This window comes from Cheilinus undulatus, linkage group 23 (assembly GCF_018320785.1).
Source record: "Cheilinus undulatus linkage group 23, ASM1832078v1, whole genome shotgun sequence".
In the NCBI taxonomy this organism is placed as follows: domain Eukaryota; kingdom Metazoa; phylum Chordata; class Actinopteri; order Labriformes; family Labridae; genus Cheilinus; species Cheilinus undulatus.
This window is the reverse complement of record NC_054887.1, coordinates 23,312,146-23,332,044: the sequence shown is the minus strand read 5'-3', so window position 1 is coordinate 23,332,044 and position 19,899 is coordinate 23,312,146. Positions and strand designations below refer to the sequence as shown.

Sequence of the window (19,899 nt, the reverse complement as noted above, 5' to 3'; positions counted from 1 at the left end):
GTTTTCTAATCTGCTTTAATTTATTAAATGTAATCAGGTGTAATCCTCTGCTGTTTTTGGTTGTTTTCCATATTTTGCTTGTCCCTAACTCAGTATTTGTAATTTTCTATACAGGAATGCAAGTCCTGGAGTGGAATGGCATCCTTCTGACAGGGAAAACCTACGAGGAAGTACAAGGACTCGTTGGGCAGCTGTGCAATGAGGCAGATGTGTGCGTCAGACTGTGAGTACAGCCGGTCTATTGTTAGCATGCTGTAATCATCTTTGTAAGTTCTCTTATTATGTTACTCATGCTCTTATCGTCACTCTTGAAGATATTTTCCTAATCCAATCACTGTTTGAAATTTCCTGTCCTTTCATCTTTCAAATACCCCTCTCTTCCCTTCAGCTCTTTTCTAGTCACTGACACTTCTTGAAAAGCTCAGCCTCCCCCCAAATCTCACATCTACGTTTTTAAGAGAGCCTGATTTCCCTTTTTTTATAATTGAAACTAATGAGTGTGAGCTTAGCTGCTCCTGATTTAGTTTAGAGGTCATCACTCTTAGTTTTCCTTCTACTTATTTCCTCCTTTTTGTAATCTGTTTTTATCTTTCAGGGATCTTAACATGCTGTCTGACTCTGAGGGCACAGAACACCTGGATTTCCAGGAGCACAGCAAAGGTGAGCTGACTTATTTCAACCTAAACATTACTCTCCTCTCAGTCCCCTGTCCTCTATGTAGTCACATTTTCCAGATTAACTTCTGTTTTGTATTTTCTCAGACTTTCATCTATAATTCTCCTTTTTCTCAAGTGCTGCCCGAGCATAACTTTGGGCCTATTTTCTCTCACTTTTTGAATCACATTGGGAATAGTTGCACATCTCTCTATAACCCTGATGTAAAGCCACCATAAATGCATGTTGTTTTGTATCTTCTTGTATCAAACAATATATTCCTCCATTGGTCCCTCTGGTTGCATCATACAAAGAGCAATACCGACCGCACTGTGACTCTTCTGCTGTAGGTGACAGACCTCCCAGGTCTCCTGGTGTTGACCCCAAGCAGCTGGCGGCTGAGCTGCAGAAAGTGTCCCAGCAGCAGGCTCCCTCCTCTGGCCTGCCCGCCTCCACCTCAGCCACCTCCAGCCCCGCTCAGCCGGGGTCACCCTCCGTCAGCAAGAAACGCCACAGCAGCAAGGCAAGTTCAGAGTCCTTTAATCAATTAAATCTAATGTGTTGCTTACTAATTGATGCATGGACTCTTCATCAGAACCTGGTGATAACATTAAACTGCATTTTAGTGGGTATTTTTAAATGATAGTCTCTTTAGACAAATTAACAGTTCATGACTTTATTTTTTGCTCATTTTTGTTTATTCTAGATATTTTTCTTTAATTGTCGAGCACCAGTGAGGCAAAGAATCCCCAAACTCCCCACTTTGAATCCTCTAATGTTCAAACAGAAGCACTGATGCATCATTTCCTAGAGTTTATCTTTCATTTTAGCCTAAAGCTCTATATAAAGCTTGGCTCAGTGCAGCTCACAGTGTACAGCATGAACACCCACCAGTATCCGCCCACAGATTTGTTCCAGCAGTATCTGAGCGTGTTGCTTTTATCTCTTACAGACTGCAGAGGGAACCAAGACCCCATCCCACCCCATCTCTGGAGAGATACAGGTCTGTGTAACCAAAGAATGACCCCTGTAAGGTTTAAATGTAGATATAATACATGTAGGTGCATTGAATCTGCACCCTGTTTCCTCTAACATTTCAAATATAAACTTAAGTAAATTCAATAAATATTTCAGCTCACAAAAATGCAAACTTTTGCACATTTTTCCATTTGCCTCTCTTTCCAAATGCACCTGAAATCATTATAATTAAATGTGCATTTTATTTGCAGCTTCAAATCCACTACGACAAGCAGCTTGGGAACTTGATAGTTCATGTCCTGCAGGCCAGAAACCTTGCCCCACGGGACAACAATGGCTACTCTGACCCATTTGTTAAGGTGTATCTCCTACCGGGGAGAGGGTGAGTCAAGAGTGTGCAGTCTGCAAGCACACTATAAATAGTTCAGAGGTCAGCTAAGAAAATTCATGCAAAATTAGTATAAAATTTATTAATTTAGCTTAATAGAAACATAAGATGTACTTATTTTATAGATTCCTAAATTTTAGGCATGTTTTGAGAGGAAATCTATTAATAAACACCCCTCCAAAGGTACTGGAACAACGAGGCCAAGTCCTTTATTTCTGCTGTAGACTGAAAACATTTGGGTTTTACATCAAAACATTAATATGAGACAAGAGATCAACATTTTAACTTTCATTTCCAGGTATTTAGATCTGGATCTGATCTTAGAAGGTAGCATTGTACAGGTACATTGATTATTCATGCAATAAATAGTTTCAGATTTGGGTTTTGCCTGTGCAGACTGCACTCATAGCCATAATGAAAACTGGAGAGCTGTCTATGGGTGAAAAACCAGAAATTGTGAAGCTGAGAGAAGATGGAAAACCAATCAGAGGCATTGCACAAACATTGGCCATAGCCAGTATAACCATGTAGAATTTCCTGAAGCAGACAGAAACCACTGGTGTACAAAACCACTGTTTTTTGCCCATTGTAGCTACCTTTGCTGTTAAATAACCCTTTTTCCCCCCTATTTTTTGCCCATTTTTGCCCTTTTTCACATTTTTTTGCCAATTATCCCCATTAAACCTACCTTTTGACATCAAATACCTCTTTTTCCTATTTTTCTACTCATTATTGCCACTTTTACAGGCCCTGTTTTTTCTATTTTTTGCCCATTTTTGCCACTTTTTTGCCCATTTGAGCTACCTTTTGCCATTACATACAACTTGCTTCCTACTTTTTGTACATTTTTGCCACCCTTGACTGCTTTTGCCTATTTTAATCACTTTTCACTGCTTTTTTGCCAAGTTTTTGCCTATTTTGGACCATTTTTGCCAACTGTAACTAATTTCTGTCAATACTCACCCATTTCTTTTGCTACTTTCTGAGCCTTTTTCCACTTTTTCTCCCCATTGTTGCCCCTTTTCACCCATTTTTGCTGCTTTCTGACCATTTTTGCCACCTTTAACTTATTTTTATTGCTTCCTCAAGCTGTTTTTGCCACTTACACTACTTAGATTGTGTCTCTCGCAAAGGTATTTTTCAACAATTTGGCTCTTTGGTTAAGAAGGGTTGAGTTTAAGGGAGTAACCCCAAAACAAACAACAACTGAAAGAGGCTGTGGTGAAAGCCTGGAAAAGAATCACAAAAAAAGAATGCAAAAGTACCGTTACAAATAATGCTTTCTCCTTAGTTGTGTATTGGATATTGGACTGGATATTAAAGCTAAAATGTTGATCTCTTGTCTCATATTCATCTTTTGATGTCAAACCCAAATTTTCCCGGTCTACAGCAAAAATAAATGACTTGGCCTCACTGTTCCATCACTTTTAGAGGGAAGTGTACTTGCTATGCTTTCTAGTTCACATCCATAAGGCAAAGGCAGCCACTCAAAGCTCAAACCTTATTTTCATTCATTTTAAATTCAATTTACAATTGATTTTGTCTTTCCATAACATCTTTCAATGTGGCCTTTCTTTGTTATAAATCCAGCACCTTTATCAACACAGCACACCAGACCCTTTAGGTGTTTCCTTATGCATCTCCAGGTGCTCCTATCTGTCCCTTATTGCCCCTGAACAACCTCAGCATTATGTAAATGATATGAACTTGCTCATGTACTTGTGTTGCCCGTGTTGATGGCTGTTTTACGGTACGTGAGTGCAGTCAAAATCAATAGCTCTCATATTTACTTGCAATATAATCCACACTCCCCCGTAAGTCTAGGGCTCCCTTCTCACTGTGATTGCTCTGTAATGTAATTGATTCTCCCACCTCCACTGCTGTATGAGCTCCCCTAGGAGAGAGGGTTTTTTTCCAGGATCGTTTTAGATAAAAGCAATAACATACAGCTGTGGTCTTTTAGCCCCAGTAGCCACTCTCACAGACCTGCAGTTTGACAAAGTAGGTTTAAGCATGGCCTGTTAAAAAAGGGGCACCTAGAAGCCCTGTAGCCACCCTCCTTAAAGAAAAGCAGGTAAACACAAGAGCATGTGTGCGAATCCTCTTCTACATGCTTCATGTGTATAAGTGGATTTGCTAACAGCTGCCAGCGCGGCGACTGCACTCCATGCTGATGCTTTTCAGATGTATCGCAGATCTCCTGGCAACCAAACGGAGTTCCTGCAGTGAAACAGTTGGTTATAAATTATACTTAAATATATATCAAACAGGAAAAATATAAAAAAAGAAAGCCAACTGGAATAATAATAAACATTTAACTTCTACTTGAAAATGGAATCAGGCTCCTACAAAGTCAAAAACCTCTGGTGCTATTATATTTTGACTAAAGCACAGAACAAAGGACCAGCACAAAAGCAGGTTTTACAGATTGGGTTTTCAATTGCTGCATACATTAGACATAAGAACTATTTCAATCAGCTCAAATGTTATTATATTCTGAACACACTCACTAGATGATCCAGCCACACCACAAGACCACTCACATTTATGGTGCAGACTCTAAGTGGTGACCCCAAAGATATGAGGTCTCACAGAAACTTTTATGATTAAACGTGACTTTACAAGTCAAACAGACACGGTGAAAGATCAAGGTCTGTCTTGGCGCATGTTCTATTTGCAGAAAAACTAAAAATAAGCTGAAAAAATGGACGAAATCCTTGCTGAGACTTCGGTATAGTTGTGTTTATGTTTGTAAGTTTATTCGGGATGTTCAGATGTTTGACGCTGCCAGGTCTGCTTGCTTGAAACATGTTGACAGTTATGATTCTGTATCAATGAGGCTGCGACTCACTCAGGAGCTCTTACCGTACTATGGAGCATTATATAGACAAATAACTGGCTGGAATGAACTTCAAATTGGGTCATACCCCCCAGTCACTGAGTGGAAAAATCAGGCCTAAAATCAGGCCTAATATTATCTAGCAAGCCTAAGCTGTTCAGACAAGTTGGCATGAATTTTTATTTTATACTTTTACAGATTAAACATATAATGTCACCCTTACATTATACCAGTGACTCACTTTAGACTGGATAGTCTTTCACACAGTGCTTGTAAAAAGTATTAGCCTCTTGGATGTTTTACTCTTTTTTTTATTTTAAAAAATCAATCATGGTTAATATAATTTGGCATTTTTCACAAAAAAAAAAGACATACATTTCAAATTTTTCTTCTCTGAGTTGCTCTGAGTGTTCTTTTGTCTTCATGGTGCAATGGTAGCCAGGAATACGGATTAACCAGTGATTAGACCTTCCAATCACAGGTTATTTCACTAACTGTGAGACTAGCAAAGCAATGCATATATGCAGTCACTTATTTTACCTGACATTTTTGTTAATTGACATTACTTTTTAGAAATCTGTTTTCACTTTGACTTTTTTACTGTCAAAAAAGCCAAATTATTTTGACCATGATTGATTTATAATCAATTAAAGGGTGAAACATCTAAGGGGGTGAATACTTTAGCTCTTTATAGCCAGTGCGTGGGAAACCATGCATCTGGGAAAACTCTCCCACAAAGCATTTTTGGGAGGGCAGGACTTTTTCAAAAAATGTCCTCGTAAAAGGTAATTGGAAGAACATTTTGTCTCCTGTAGTAACCTGAGCTTGACAGTCTGGTGCTGCTGTAGTTTCGAACAGTGGAAGTTGTTGGTGGATAAAACTCATGCTGAGATCCAGAGAAGTGCATAAACTTTGCTCTTGTTTTGGCAAAGAAATGTGGCCTAGTTCTGATAAAAATGCCGCTATACTATAGCTACATCTGAGCTAACTGCTACACTGGCAGCAGTCATTGTATACACCAGCTTACAGTACAACTAAACCCATACCGGAGCAAGCATCGTTTCTGTCACGAAAGCTTTCAGTGTGGTTCTGTGCTCTTCTTTTGAAAAAGAAATGTAGTCCAGTTCTGGTTAAACTGCCGCTATAGCTACATCCGAGCTAAATCCTTAGCTACTGCCTTGTTCTCCTGAAGTGATGCTGATTGGTCAGATCTGTTTTCAGACCTGGCGCAGTTGTTTCAGATCGGAGCTTTGCGAGATGGAATCTGGCCAGTCCATCTGCTTTACAAGATTCGTGAAATTTGCAGGTGCAAGACTCTTAATTTCCCTTTAATATCTGTCCATATTGAGGTTTTGTTCTGTCTATTCGAGCACTACAGTCTGTGGTTTAGGTCAGCTTGATAAATAATAAATGAAACATTAAAAAAACACAGGCCAGTTAAAATTTTATGTATACACAGAAAAGATTAGGGTCCCAGCATTTATAAATCCATGTCCATTAAAGGGATTTATAAATGTAATCAGCCTGTGCGGTCACTCACATCTCTGCTATGGTTGCCCATGGATGCGTTACATCAGCTGAAAGCACGCATACATGCTATTCATGAGACACAAAAGCACAAATTCAACCCACCGCTGCAGCAAACCACAGGCCACCACTCCAGCCCCACGATAATCAAACCCCCATGTACACACTCACAGTCCACAGACTCTCTCTTCGACCCCACCTCCCCCACCCTCCCTCTGACTATTGTTTCTGTATGTTGTTCTTTATATTTAATGCATGCTGGACCCCCTCAGTCAGGTCATGGTTGTCCAGAACGCCAGGTATGTGACTTGCCCACTTTGGCACTTTGTTTTGGTTGTCAGTTTGGTGAAGGTAACAAAACGTCCAACTGATTTGTGGCTTATTGTAAAGTCAGTTCCACTAACTCCCTTCTTCCTAGTCCCCATATTCTCATGATGTTCCACTCACCCTCAGGCGGAGCATTTCTTTTTTAGGAAAAGTTGAACCCCTGAATATTAACATCCTTCATTTTCAAACATGTAGTCCCCCCTGTGCTGACAGTTAACGTCTTCCTAGCTAACTGTTGTGTTCCTTGGTAGATGGTCTGTTTTTGTTCCTAACCATCGTAATTTAAAATCCTAACATTTAAACCCGACATCCCCTCCTTGTTTTGTGATAAAGATCCCTCAGTGATGTGCGATATCGTGCCCTGACATCCTCCTCTGATCTCCTGCCCCATTCAGTACACACTGCCATTATCTGCTCTGTAGTCCTTACTCATCCCATTACCTCGACTTTATCAAACTAACTTTTACTGACTACTTTAACTGACAGTCTTATAGATAAGGATGCAAAAGGGGCATTTTTTGTATTCCACTGAGTCTACCCTTAAAATGAATTAAGTATTAAGCCAGTAGAGTGAGGTTTTGCTATTCTTTCAGGGCAAATTTTAAAATTTACTTAAAGCTCCTGTGGGGAATTTTTGGTTTGTGTTCACTTTGGCGCCCCCTGTGGTCAAAGCAGCACATCTTTTGTTTGCTTATTTTTTCCTAGCACTTTCAAAAGTAGAATTTCATTAGAATCATTTTAGCCTGTCTTGATGTCCTGTCTCTATTACTGGCTTACATTTTCTCTTGTTTTAGTCCAACCATATTTATAAAACCTAAATGACTCAATGGCTACAAAAATGAACTTCTTTGCAGCACATGCCGCCCATGCACGTAGGCCCAAACATTGTTAATGCCAAACAATGTGCATCACGTACATCTTCTTCCTCCATTGTGCCCTGTTCTCCACCATACTGTTCTCATTGCATTATGGTGGTCCACTAATCTATCAAGCTTTTGCACTCCCTTAGTTAAATGTATATTGTTTTGGTGTGTTTCCTGCAGTGCTGAAAACAAAAGGAGGTCAAAACACGCAGGCAAGAGTCTCAACCCGGAGTGGAACCAGACGGTCATCTATAAAAACATCCTCCTGGAGCAGGTATGTGCTGCAGCACATTTTTTAAAAAGCTTATTGCATAAAACTTAGCTTTCAGTGGATAAAACTATGGACCTAAATCAACCCTGAAACTTGCAGTGTGCTCATACTTGATTGTTTTAACCTAAGGTATCTTATATCCTGTATTTTCTGAAGTATGGGAAGCATCAAAGTTTCAGTGTTTTTAGGTGTTTCAGTAGAAGGTTAAATGATCTAATATTAAAGCGTAGGATTTCAGGGATGTAAACAATGATATCATCTGCATAAAGCTTTATTTTATCATTATTTAAAAGGTTTATACCAGAGAAAAGAAAAGGGGAAGCTCTGTAGATCTACAGGTCATTGGGATACCCCACAGGAGAAAGTGATATAAGATGATAAGAGCCACTGCAGTATGTACCTATCATCCATCCATTTTCTATACCGCTTATATTGTCCTGTTAGGGGTCGCAGGGGGGTCTGGAGTCTATCCCAGCTGTCGTTGGGCGAGAGTCAGTCATTTTGCCCAGTATTGGCAAGCATTCACTTAAAAAGGCAATTTTCATAGAAATCAAAATTTCTTTGATCATTCTCAATCTTTAAACTTCAAATTGTGTTTAAAGTACTCTGGTAGGTTTCTTTGTTCATCCATATACATTAAAATGTGTTCAAGGACTGAAGTTTTAGGTCTGAAATGTATATTTGAACATCAATATTTGCTAAAATTTATCCATAAATCAGCAAAAGAATCCAATATTGTGCATCCCTAGAAAAAAACGTGAGCATAGGTCCAGACTTTACGCTCGACTCTTGTTGCTGGCAGACCTCCAGGATTCCACTCATACAGAACAACCAGTGGGCATATTCCTTAGCCATAAATGGCTAATAACCAGCTTTTAAACTTTCAAAATGCAACATAAACAACATATCCTATACTGAAACTGAGACATTTCAGCACTTCATGAAAAATATTAGCTCATTTTGAATTTGATCGCAGCAACACAGGACTGTTGAACAGCTCGGATCCTACATCAGACAAGAATGGGACGACGTTCCTCTCTCAAATCTTCATAAAATTACCTTCTTGTTTAAAAAAAATGAGCTAATATTTTTTAGGAAATGGTAAAATGTCTCAGTTTCAACATCTTATATGTTGTTTATGTTTTATTGTGATTAAAATATGAGTTTATGAGATTTGAAAATAATTGTATTGTCTTTGCTTACATTTTACACCGTGTCCCAACCTTTTTGGAACTGGGGTTGTAGGTGGTAAAAGTTCCATAGCTCAGTATTAATCAATTAAAGGAAAAAAGAAGAAGGAAAACACAATGTGCCATGTTAAAAATGGTACAATAAATCGTAATGCAAAATACTGCCTTTTCTCTGCCAGCATGCAGACGTGCTCCTACCATTGGTTTTAGCAGAGCAGATGGAACATGCCATGGGGATTTAATTATATCATTTTAGATCCCAATTTAGATTCATTGGCCCCAAATCAATCATGGCAAATTTCTGGACTTCTGTTGTCTGCCTTTTAAGCTGTCTGCTCCCATTTTAAAACCCAGATCATATGCTTTTCTTCAAGGTTTATTCAGTCATTTTCATTGCACAACCAGGCAGAAAGGGGACTGGGCAAATACATTGATTCTTTCGCTGTGGTTGTTTATAGCTGAGGAAGAAGACCCTGGAGGTGAGCGTGTGGGACTACGACAAGAACTCCTCCAATGATTTTCTAGGAGAGGTAAACCCTCCTATCAATGCATTTTCTAACATGTAAACCTATTTTTTAATTCACATGCATTATAAACTGTGGCATCTTCTCCTCAGGTTCTTATAGACTTATCCAACACAGCCCAGCTGGACAACATCCCGCGCTGGCTCCCCCTGAAGGAGCAGAGCGAGGGTGACCACCACCGCCGCTCCCACTCAGGCCAGAGCAGACACAGCTCCTCTAAACCGTCCTCGCAGCACTCCTCCCCAAAAACCACCGGCTCCTCTGCCTCACATGACAATCAGGAGTCACCAAAATCATCTGTCATCAAGAGCCGGAGCCACGGGATCTTTCCTGATCCAGCCAAGGGTAGGATATGATAAACCCCCTCCTCACCTGCTTGACATTCATCCCCCTAACAACTGTCTGCTTCTTCAGCTATGCTCCTCTCCCTAAGTATTGAAACAGTGAGGCCAAGTTCTTTATTTTTGCTGTGGACTGAAAACATTCAGGTTTGAAATTAAAACATGACTATGAGACCAAAGACATTTCAGCTTTTAAGATAGATTAAGATAGCATTATTTGTTATGAACACCAAATTTTTAGGTGAGCAAAAGTACTGGAGCATGTGACTGACAGGTGTGTTTTGTTGCCCAGGTGTGTCCTATTACATTGACTATTCAAACAACAAATGGCGAGGCTTGGGTTTTGCCTGTGCAGACTTATTTATAGTTAGACATGTAACCAACATGAAAACCAGAGAGCTGTCTATGGGGGAAAAAACAGAAATTGTGAAGCTGAGAGAAGATGAAAAAATCAATTAGAGCCATTGCACAAACATTGTCCAAAGCATTGTAAAACCATTTTGAACGTCCTGAAAAAGACAGAAAACACTGGTGTACTAGGAAACAGACGTTGAACGGGAGTGAAGGTATCACCATCTACTGTTCACAGGAGTGAAGGTTTTACCATCTATTGTTCAAGGGAGTGAAGGTATCACCATCTACTGTTCACAGGAGTGAAGGTTTTACCATCTACTGTTCAAGGGAGTGAAGGTATCACCATCTACTGTTCACAGGAGTGAAGGTTTTACCATCTATTGTTCAAGGGAGTGAAGGTATCACCATCTACTGTTCACAGGAGTGAAGGTTTTACCATCTACTGTTCACAGGAGTGAAGGTATCACCATCTACTGTTTACAGGAGTGAAGGTTTTACCATCTATTGTTCAAGGGAGTGAAGGTATCACCATCTACTGTTCACAGGAGTGAAGGTTTTACCATCTACTGTTCACAGGAGTGAAGGTATCACCATCTACTGTTTACAGGAGTGAAGGTATCACCATCTACTGTTTACAGGAGTTTAGGTTTTACCATCTACTGTTCACAGGAGTGAAGGTTTTACCATCTATTGTTCAAGGGAGTGAAGGTATCACCATCTACTGTTTACAGGAGTGAAGGTTTGACCATCTACTGTTCACAGGAGTGAAGGTTTTACCATCTATTGTTCACAGGAGTGAAGGTTTGACCATCTATTGTTCAAGGGATTGAAGGTTTTACCATCTACTGTTTGCCGAAGACTTCATGAACAAAAGGACTGAGGCTACACCTGAAGATGGAAATCACTCATTAGCAAGAAGAACAGGAAGGCCAGGCTTGAATTTGCCAAAAATTACAGAGACGAGACCCAGAAATTCTGGGACAAAGTTTTACACACTGATGAGTCAAAGATGAGCCTTTGCCAAAGTGGTGGAAAGGCTAAAGTTTGGAGAAAGAAAGGATCTGCTGATGATCCTAAACATGCAAGCTCATCTATGAAACACAGTGGAGGTAATGCCATGGAAAGATTCAACTCAACTGATTGGGAGATTCTTCAACATAAAGACCCAAAACACATTGCCAGAACAGGAAAGGAGTTCATTATGCATGAGGTGGAAGGTTTTCGACTGGCAAAGTCGATCTCCAGACTTTAACTCTATGGAGCATGAATTTTATATGCTAAAGACAACTGAAAGAGGTGTTGATAAAAGGTATTCATCTTTTGATGTCAAACCCAAATGTTTTCAGTTTACAGCAAAAATGAAATAACTGGCCTCCCTGTTTCAATACTCTTGGAAGGGCATGTATTTCCTTTCCTTGCTTTCTCTCTGTCTCTTCTGTTTCTTCCTTCTCTCTCTTTCTGTCCACCTGTTTCTCTCTCTAACCCCAGCACCTTCCTATGCCCATTTTTTTGCACACCAATCACAGCTTAAGCTTCATGCTTTTTGCTTTCCCATGGTCTGTTTTCTTGGTTGCCATGTTGTCACCCAGCTCAGAGGCCTAGCCTTAGCTTCCCTCTAACTCTCCCCCCAACACAAAGGGCAACATGGCCGTGGAAGGCTTTGAATGCTCCCCTAATTTAGAAGATTAAAATCAAATTTAATAACATAGATTTAATAAGGCAGTGGTTATGCTGGCTGGAATAAAGCCACACAAGATAAGCTAGCTAAATTAGCTTTTTTGGTAATTTGGTGAATCTGGTTGTTTTAGACACGCAGGTCCCCACAATCGAGAAATCTCACAGTAGCCCCAGCACATCGAAGCCTTCCTCGTCCGAGGGCCAGAGCCAAAGCCACAGCCACGGACACAGCCAACACTCTCGCTCACGCTCCAGCAAAAGCGCAGCACGGCAACAACACCATCAGGACGCCGGCACTGGAAGTGGCCGGGGCGCTGCTGTAGCGGCAGGCGATGCCCCGCAGCAGGCGCAGCAGCCACAGCCGCCACAGCCGCCGCAACGCCTCCAGCCAAGTAAACCAAGACGCAAATAAAGCCCACGCAGCATGGCCTCCTCACTCTCATCTGTTCTACCTTCTGTTCATTTTTTTTCTTTCAGTTCCTTTTCTATTCTTGGTTTCCCTCTTGCTTGATTTAACCCCTTATCCTCTGTACTCACAAAACGTCCACCTCTCACTGCTTCTATTCTGTATGTAGTCAGACACACACGTCTCACCTGTAGCACACTGTCTTTGACCCTCCTCACTTTTACCCATTTTTACTGAACCCAAAGAGGCATAATGGTTGCTTTTTAAAGGCCAATTTTAACTACAGTGGCTTAAATACAGTGCACAGGCTTTAACTCGTCTTTAAAGTGAAATAAAACACAAATAAAAGACCTTTAGCTAGTGAAGTTTTGCTGTTTAAGTGGTAGTTTCAATACAGTTACTTAGGGAATAGAAGTATGAAGTTTGCAAAAAAAGGAAAACTGAAAAAGAAACTGCATGTTTTTAAGGTTTTATTTTGAAAGAAAAAAAAACAGAAAATCCGCCAATCATTCTTAAAGAAATGTGACTTTTGCAGCACTCTAGTTCAGCTACTTGATGAAAGTTTTACCAGGAATGAAAGATTTATCTGTCAAAGTTGTAATCCCACCCCTTCCTTAGAATATCATTAACCTCTTTTGGTATTTTATTTTGTTTTTCTTTGATTTCATTTTATCAAACAACTACCAGCTTTTCTGAAGCTCCTCCACCAGGATGGCTGTGCATGCAGTCCACTAACCCCCTCCTTTTTGTTTGAAACAAACAAGCACCAGACCCACGATGCACCTCAGTAGATGCTGCACTCAAATGTGCACTGCACACTGTGGCTGCATGTGACTGACAGTCAAGCTGGTTGCCATTTTGACGATAAACCGCTCTCTGAATCTCCATCTCGCTCCTCCTCCTCCCTCCTCCCTCCATCTTTGTGAAAACTTCGACCTCCCCCCTGACCTGCGCCTGAAAACACACAAAAAAAAAACAAAAACAACTCCTTCAGGCCACAGAGGCCGCCTCTCTCTGAGGCACCAGAGACACAGCGTAGTGGGCGTGCTCACCATTCAGAGAGCGCAGTCCGATTGGCTGCCGGCCCTGCCATCATCATCGGCCGCGTCGGCCAAAGGAAGCAGAGCGGAAGGCCGACACCTGACCCTCAGGAAAGCCGTGTCGGAAGAGAGGCCGCAGAGCATCGGAGGTGAGAGCGTCTCCTCTCTGTCGTGTGACTGCGAGCACAGATGGAGCAAGGAGAGAAAGAGAGAGAGTGAGAGAAAGAGAGGATGCCATACTAACGCACACCAGCAGGAAAAGAAAGAGAGAGGAGTGCAAGCTTGATAAAATTAAAGAAGAAGACAGAAAGTTGCACCAAACATCACCAGAGATTCATGCAGCAGGACACGCTTCTCTTTGACGGCCTTCCAACACAGCTCACTAATACCAGGAAATGAATGTGTCAGAGTGTCACACGATTCGCTGAGAGCTAACACGGCCACGTCTGTGGCGACATCACTCCCACGTGGCTTCATTGGACTGGTATTAGTGAGCTTCTGTGTGTTGAGCAGCCTGAGAAGAAAAACGTGTCGGCATGGATCCTGTCTCTGCACCGACATCGCATCCCACATCATTCATACTCAATCACACTTCCTGTTTGGAAATAAAAGTTTGACATTTAAACATATTTGTTAAAGAGCAACACTAAATATGCATTTAAACACCTTTTTAATGTTGAAGTTTCACTTTTAAACATCTTCTAAACGCGTCAAAACTATATTCATCTAAATGTATTAACTAATATACGGAAGCCCAAAGAGGACATGCATCCGTACATGTTACAGTGCCTATGAAAGTATTCACCTGCTTGAATATTTAACCCCTTTATTGATTTTATAAATCAAAAATGCTCTGTTTAATTTGGCTTTTTTGACGAAAAAACTCTTTAATGTTCAAGTGAAAAACATTTCTACAAAGTTATACCAATTAAACAAACAAACAAAAAAAAAATTCAATAGACATTGCTTTGTAGAAAATTCGTTTTCACTTTGACATTAAGGAGTTTTTTTGCAATCATTTTTGTCCAATAAGCCAAATTATATTGAACATGACTGATTTATAAAATCACTTAAAGGGTAAAACATGCTAGAGGGTGAATACTTTAATAGGCATATATTAGATATATATTGTTTGGATAAATGTCTCCATAGGGCTTCCTTTCTAACTAATACCTAGATTAAGAAATAATTAAATATTTAACTAACAGTGTCTATGTGCCTCTTGTTTAGTTTGCATTAACATTTAAATGTGGTATTTCTCTGGATTTATTTGTCGTCCCATGTTAAAGCAGATATATTTGTCTCGTCTTTGTCTGAGGGAAAACTAGTCACATTCTTCTTGCTAGTCCTGTGTGTTTTTGTGCTTTTTCATTACAGTCCAGTCTTCTGTGCTTTGAATAATCTCTCCTTTTTACTGCGTCATTATTCAATTTAAGTATGAAGTTGATTAAGATGGATTGTAGTCACTGCAGATATTATCCAATGCATCTTGGCTCGGGTTTTTATCTCTTTGGACCGGGCAGAGGTGCAGTATTTCTTCCTGTCTCTTTTTCGTGATGGGTGTGGTCGTGTCTCTGCGCAGCGCGGTCCGGCTTCAGATCCGGCGATGCCCCGGTCACTGCAGCCTCGTTGGACAGCGGCCTGAGCGGCAGCGCCTACAGCCTGTTGGACGAAGAAGGAGAGACGAATGAGGTGGACAGTGCCATCTTCCAGGTGCCCCGATTGTGAGTAGGCTTGTTCAATCTTTGATGTCATAAAAGTGTTTAGATGTGTCATGGAGGTTTAGTTTGCTCATAAACAGGATTTTTCTGTCCTTTCTTTTTAGTGGAAAGATCCCTAATGGTACAGATGTGATGAAATCATCGATGGGCCACGGTGACATGGAAGGTTAGACAAACAGTACATGAAAATGATGTGTGCTTTCAGAAGTTCTTATTAAATCAGACATGAATACTAACAATATTGACCTTTGAGGATGAAAGTTATAATTTGAAGTTAGAAGCAGATCTTTTTTTGACTTGGGTGGATCAGGAGGTGTTCTGACTTGTTCTGGGATGGCCTAAAAATATGAGTGAACACACTAATGAACATTGTCCTTTTCATCATGAAGTATCATACTGATTCATTTTTCTGTGTAATGACTTTAAAATGCTAGCTATCTTTGGACTTCCAGCAGGCACTGGGGTGGTTTGCGGCTTAGTGCAAAGCAGCTGCTATGAGAATAATCGCTTCCAAATTTGAGGCCATGATCCTCTGATGAAGAAACAGTGGATTGCCCTCTGGCCGGGAGTGACTTTTTGCACCAATTGAAGGACTTCAGGTATCTCTGGGTCTTATTCACAAGTGAGGGTAGAATGGACCGTGAGATTGACAGGTGATTGGTGCAGCATCCGCAGTGTTGCAGGCGTTGTTCCCTCACCTGGGGTTAGGAACTCTAGGTAATAACCAAAAGATTGAGATCCCGGGTTGAAGCAGTCAAAATGAGATTCCTAGGGAGGACAGCTTGGCTCAGCCTAAGAGATAGGGTGAGGAGCTGGACATCTGGAGGCTATCCGCTGCTCCTTCACATCAAAAGGAGCCAGCTGAGGTGGTTTTGGCATCTGATCAGGATTCCTTCTGGTCACCTTCCTGTGGAGGTCTTCCAGGCACGTCCAACCAGGAAAAGACCCCAGGGCTTACCCAGGACTCACCAGAGGGACATTATACCCCAATCAGGCCTGGGAACACCTCGTAATCCCTCAGGAGGAACTGGAAAACGTTGCTAGGGAGAGACTTCTGGGTTTACTTAGCCTGCTGCCAACGTGACCCGACCTAGGATAAGTGGAATGGATGGATGGATGGATGGGTAATCTGCTTGAAATGTAAGAGATGAAATTTTCTGGAATTTCATGAAAACTTAAAGGATTTGTTTGGATATTGGGGGAATTTTCAAGTATTTTCATGGAAATTTTGGGGATATGTTTCTAGAGATTTCACTGAATATGTTGGTAGAGATTTGCTGTGAATATTTTTGACATTTTCCGTTACTGTGGCTTAGTTACTTTTAGCAATGTTTTCTAAAGCTTATGTTACGTTTACATAGCGCTAACTACATAGCTAGTGTAGCTGCATTAGCTTTAGCTAAAGCTAACATAGCTGGAGCAAGCCATTGGGAGTTTTTTTTTAAATTGTCAGTAATTTTCTTATCTCTTGTTTGAATAATACTTTTAAAATAGAAAATACCTTGTACTGGCAAATTATGTCACTTCTGTACTGAGAGGGGTGGTGTCTTACAGTAGTGGTCTGCAAGGGTGGGTGTCTGAGAGCTACGGTCTGCAGCCAGACCCCTCGTGGATCCCTAAGCTTCTACAGCCAACCTCTTGTGGACATCCAAGGAACTGCAGTTTTGTTTTGCTTTGCTTTTTGCAATTTTTCCACATTGTTTAATTTTGCAGCTTTTTAAATTTATTTGAATTAGAACTTTTTGTTTATTTGTTTTAGTCATTTTTTATATAGTCAATAAAAGTCCTTAACTTTTACTTTTAGTCAAAACAATTATTTTCTTTGAACTAGTTTTACCTGCCACTTTGTGAATTGATTTAAATGTAAAACATTCATATTACAGCAGTATAAATTCTTAGAATGGTTTGAAATATACTTACATAGCTTTTTAGTGACACTAGAGGTAGCCAGTTAGATTTCAAAGGAGGTCCAGTCCACCCCGGACCACCACTGTGGATGCACCCCTTGATATAAGGTTTGAAAGCTTCAAACTTTTATCTCTTACGTTTATTTGCTTGTTTTTTAGTTTAAACAGAGAAAGTTCATAAACCAATTAATCTAAAAATATATGGTGATAAGAAAAACTAAGTTTATGTTCCTTTATATGCTAATTCAACTTTTATTGAGAGCAGGAAGTAGATTTTTTTCATGAGCCGCTCACACTATTTGTATAATCTACAGGTTATTTTTATATGTTCATCCTTGCTAGTTTTTCCTCCTTTCTACATAATGTGTGAAGCTGTGAGTCAAGTGATTATGACTAATCAAAGGTGCAAAGATGGTCATAAAAAGCTAGAAAGAGCTGCAGTTTATCTCTCACACATTCACAAAAATGTGTGAGACTAAAAATTAAACACACATGGATGCATAAGTTCACACGTTTATCCAAATGCCTTCATCTCTTTATGATCTGCTCACTTTGCCTCGGTCTCTTTCTGTGAACCGGTGGCTCTGCCTTCATTATCCTCGCTGTTGTTTACCCAGCATTCAAAACTGTCATTCCGTTGCTACGGTAACCAGAAGCCCAGCAGAGCTCCTAATCACTTCTCTCCATCCTTGCTAAACAATTGATGGTTGTTGCTTGCAGGTTGAGATATCATGGGAGCAAAATGGTGCCAAAAAATTGAGTTATCCCCCCTGAAACAGGAGCTAAGAGTTCAATAATGTAGTTGCACTATTTAACCCTTAGTGTCCAGCAGGGGGCAGTCACACAGTTAAAACACCCAGTAAGGTGAGTGGACAGCAGCAGTGGGAGCAAACTGACAGAGAAGGAATTTTAATATTTTAGCAGTAAAGCAGCCTTAAAGCAGCATTTTTTGTTTTGAAATGACTCAATGTTTATGTTTTTGTGTTTTCAGGTAAGTCCCAGGTAATGGGGGAGATAAAGATCGCTCTGAAGAAGGAGATGAAGACAGAGGGAGAGCACCTGGTCCTTGAGATTCTGCAATGTCGCAACATCACCTACAAGTTTAAGACTCCAGACCACCTGCCAGGTAACAGACAATAGCTCATCTGACTGAGCCTCTATAAGTATTCAAAGGTGTTTTTACGTGCTACAGTTACATAATTTCTATTGTTTGACAGCTGTGATGAGGCCCACACAGATACGTGTTAAGAAAAACACTGGTGACAAGAAATCACTGCCAGAAATTTCTAGATGCACAATCACGAGTGTCATGATCATTTTTTTCCTGCTAACATTTCCATGGATACCAGCAGGAAGTACAGCCCCCAAAAAGCTGGGGCGCATGTAAATGTGTATATGTAAATAAAAACACAACGCTTTGATTTGCAAATCACATAAACCCATATTTGATTCACAATAGAACATAAACAATAAATCAGATGTTGAAACTGAGACATTTTAACATTTTATGAAAAATATCAGACATTTTGAATTTGATGGCTGTAACACATCTCAAAAAAAATGGGACGGGGCAACAAAAGGCTAGAAAGTAACTGGTACTACTGAATAAGATAGAAGTTTTAGGGCAACATATGCTCCCATTCAGACAATGTCTCTTTCAGGGAAGGCCTTGCATATTTCAACAAGACAATGCTGAACTAAATCCATCACAACAGCATGGCTTCACAGTAGAAGAGTCCAAATGCTGAGCTGGCCTGCCTCTAGTCCAGACTTCACCAGCAGAAAACATAAAATAAAAATCCAGCAAAAAAGACTCAAGACTATGAACAACTAGAATCCTACATCAGACAGAAATGGGACAACATTACTCTGCCGAAACTCCAGCAACTGGTCTCCTCACTTCCAAGATGTTTACAGACTGTTGTTAAAAGAAGAGGGGGTGCTTCACAATGGCTACCATGGTCTTGTCCCGACTTTTTTGGGCTGTGTTGCTGCCGTCAAATTCAAAATTAGCTAATATTTGTCATGAAATGGTAAAATGTCTCAGTTTCAACATCTGATATGTTGTTTATGTTCTATTTTGAGTAAATTATAAATTTATAAGATTTGCAAATCACTGCATTCTGTTTTCTGTACATTTTACAAAGCGCCCATGTTTTTTGGAAATTGGGGTTTTGTAATTATACCACCTCCTCTTTAATTTTTAACATATTTGAGCTACAACCATGAGCGCTTCTTGCAAAACTACACTAGAGTCAAAGCACTCAGAGAAGATTTGAAGATATTGGCAACTTCCTAAAGACAAGTATTTGATATTTAGAATATATATATACATGTTTGGCTCATGTCAGTGCAAATTCAGACGTTTCTTTTCAGGATGAAATGCAGATGGTTGCCCACCTCGCCTCCTCAGTGTAATATTTACACCCTCATACACAAGCTGCCTGTCTCTTGTGTGATTTGCATTCGCCTCCAGATGGGCTCTGCACACTAAGCTTTATTTCCAAGGACGGTATGAAGCTGCTTTCAAGCCTTCTTTGTATAGCGATGAATCATTACATAACTCCACATTGCTGGCTTTGTGCATCTGTGATTATGTCTAAAGCTGGTGTTGGTGTTTATCATAAGAGTTCCTCTATGTAAAGAGGCCTTGGTCTTCCAATACATAATCTTTAAAATTACAGCTCAGATATCGCCCTCTGGTGGTCAGCAGTGGGGAAGAATTAAAATTTCAACAGAGGCTCTTAGTGTGCATGCATGGATTCATTTTATTTACTCCATTTTCTTTGAATCATGAGTGAATTATGGTTGTTGATTTTTAGAGATTTTGAGAAACACATTAGCATAGGAAAACTGTCTTTGTTATCCCAAGATAGTAAGTTAGATAAGTCG

The 19,899-nt window shown here is 40.2% G+C and overlaps 1 protein-coding gene across 1 annotated transcript in view; it reads left to right on the top strand.

Annotated features, from left to right (window-relative positions):
• pcloa (piccolo presynaptic cytomatrix protein a) overlaps positions 1-19,899 on the top strand; it is a 79,809-nt gene that overhangs the window by 52,756 nt on the left and 7,154 nt on the right. The window contains exons 12-24 of the mRNA XM_041781357.1: positions 115-223; positions 596-660; positions 1,005-1,177; positions 1,607-1,657; positions 1,884-2,014; positions 6,659-6,685; positions 7,757-7,850; positions 9,496-9,567; positions 9,654-9,906; positions 13,334-13,528; positions 14,962-15,103; positions 15,205-15,266; positions 17,999-18,133. Coding sequence (XP_041637291.1) covers positions 115-223; positions 596-660; positions 1,005-1,177; positions 1,607-1,657; positions 1,884-2,014; positions 6,659-6,685; positions 7,757-7,850; positions 9,496-9,567; positions 9,654-9,906; positions 13,334-13,528; positions 14,962-15,103; positions 15,205-15,266; positions 17,999-18,133 — 1,509 coding nt within the window. The remainder of the gene's footprint in view (positions 1-114; positions 224-595; positions 661-1,004; positions 1,178-1,606; positions 1,658-1,883; positions 2,015-6,658; positions 6,686-7,756; positions 7,851-9,495; positions 9,568-9,653; positions 9,907-13,333; positions 13,529-14,961; positions 15,104-15,204; positions 15,267-17,998; positions 18,134-19,899) is intronic.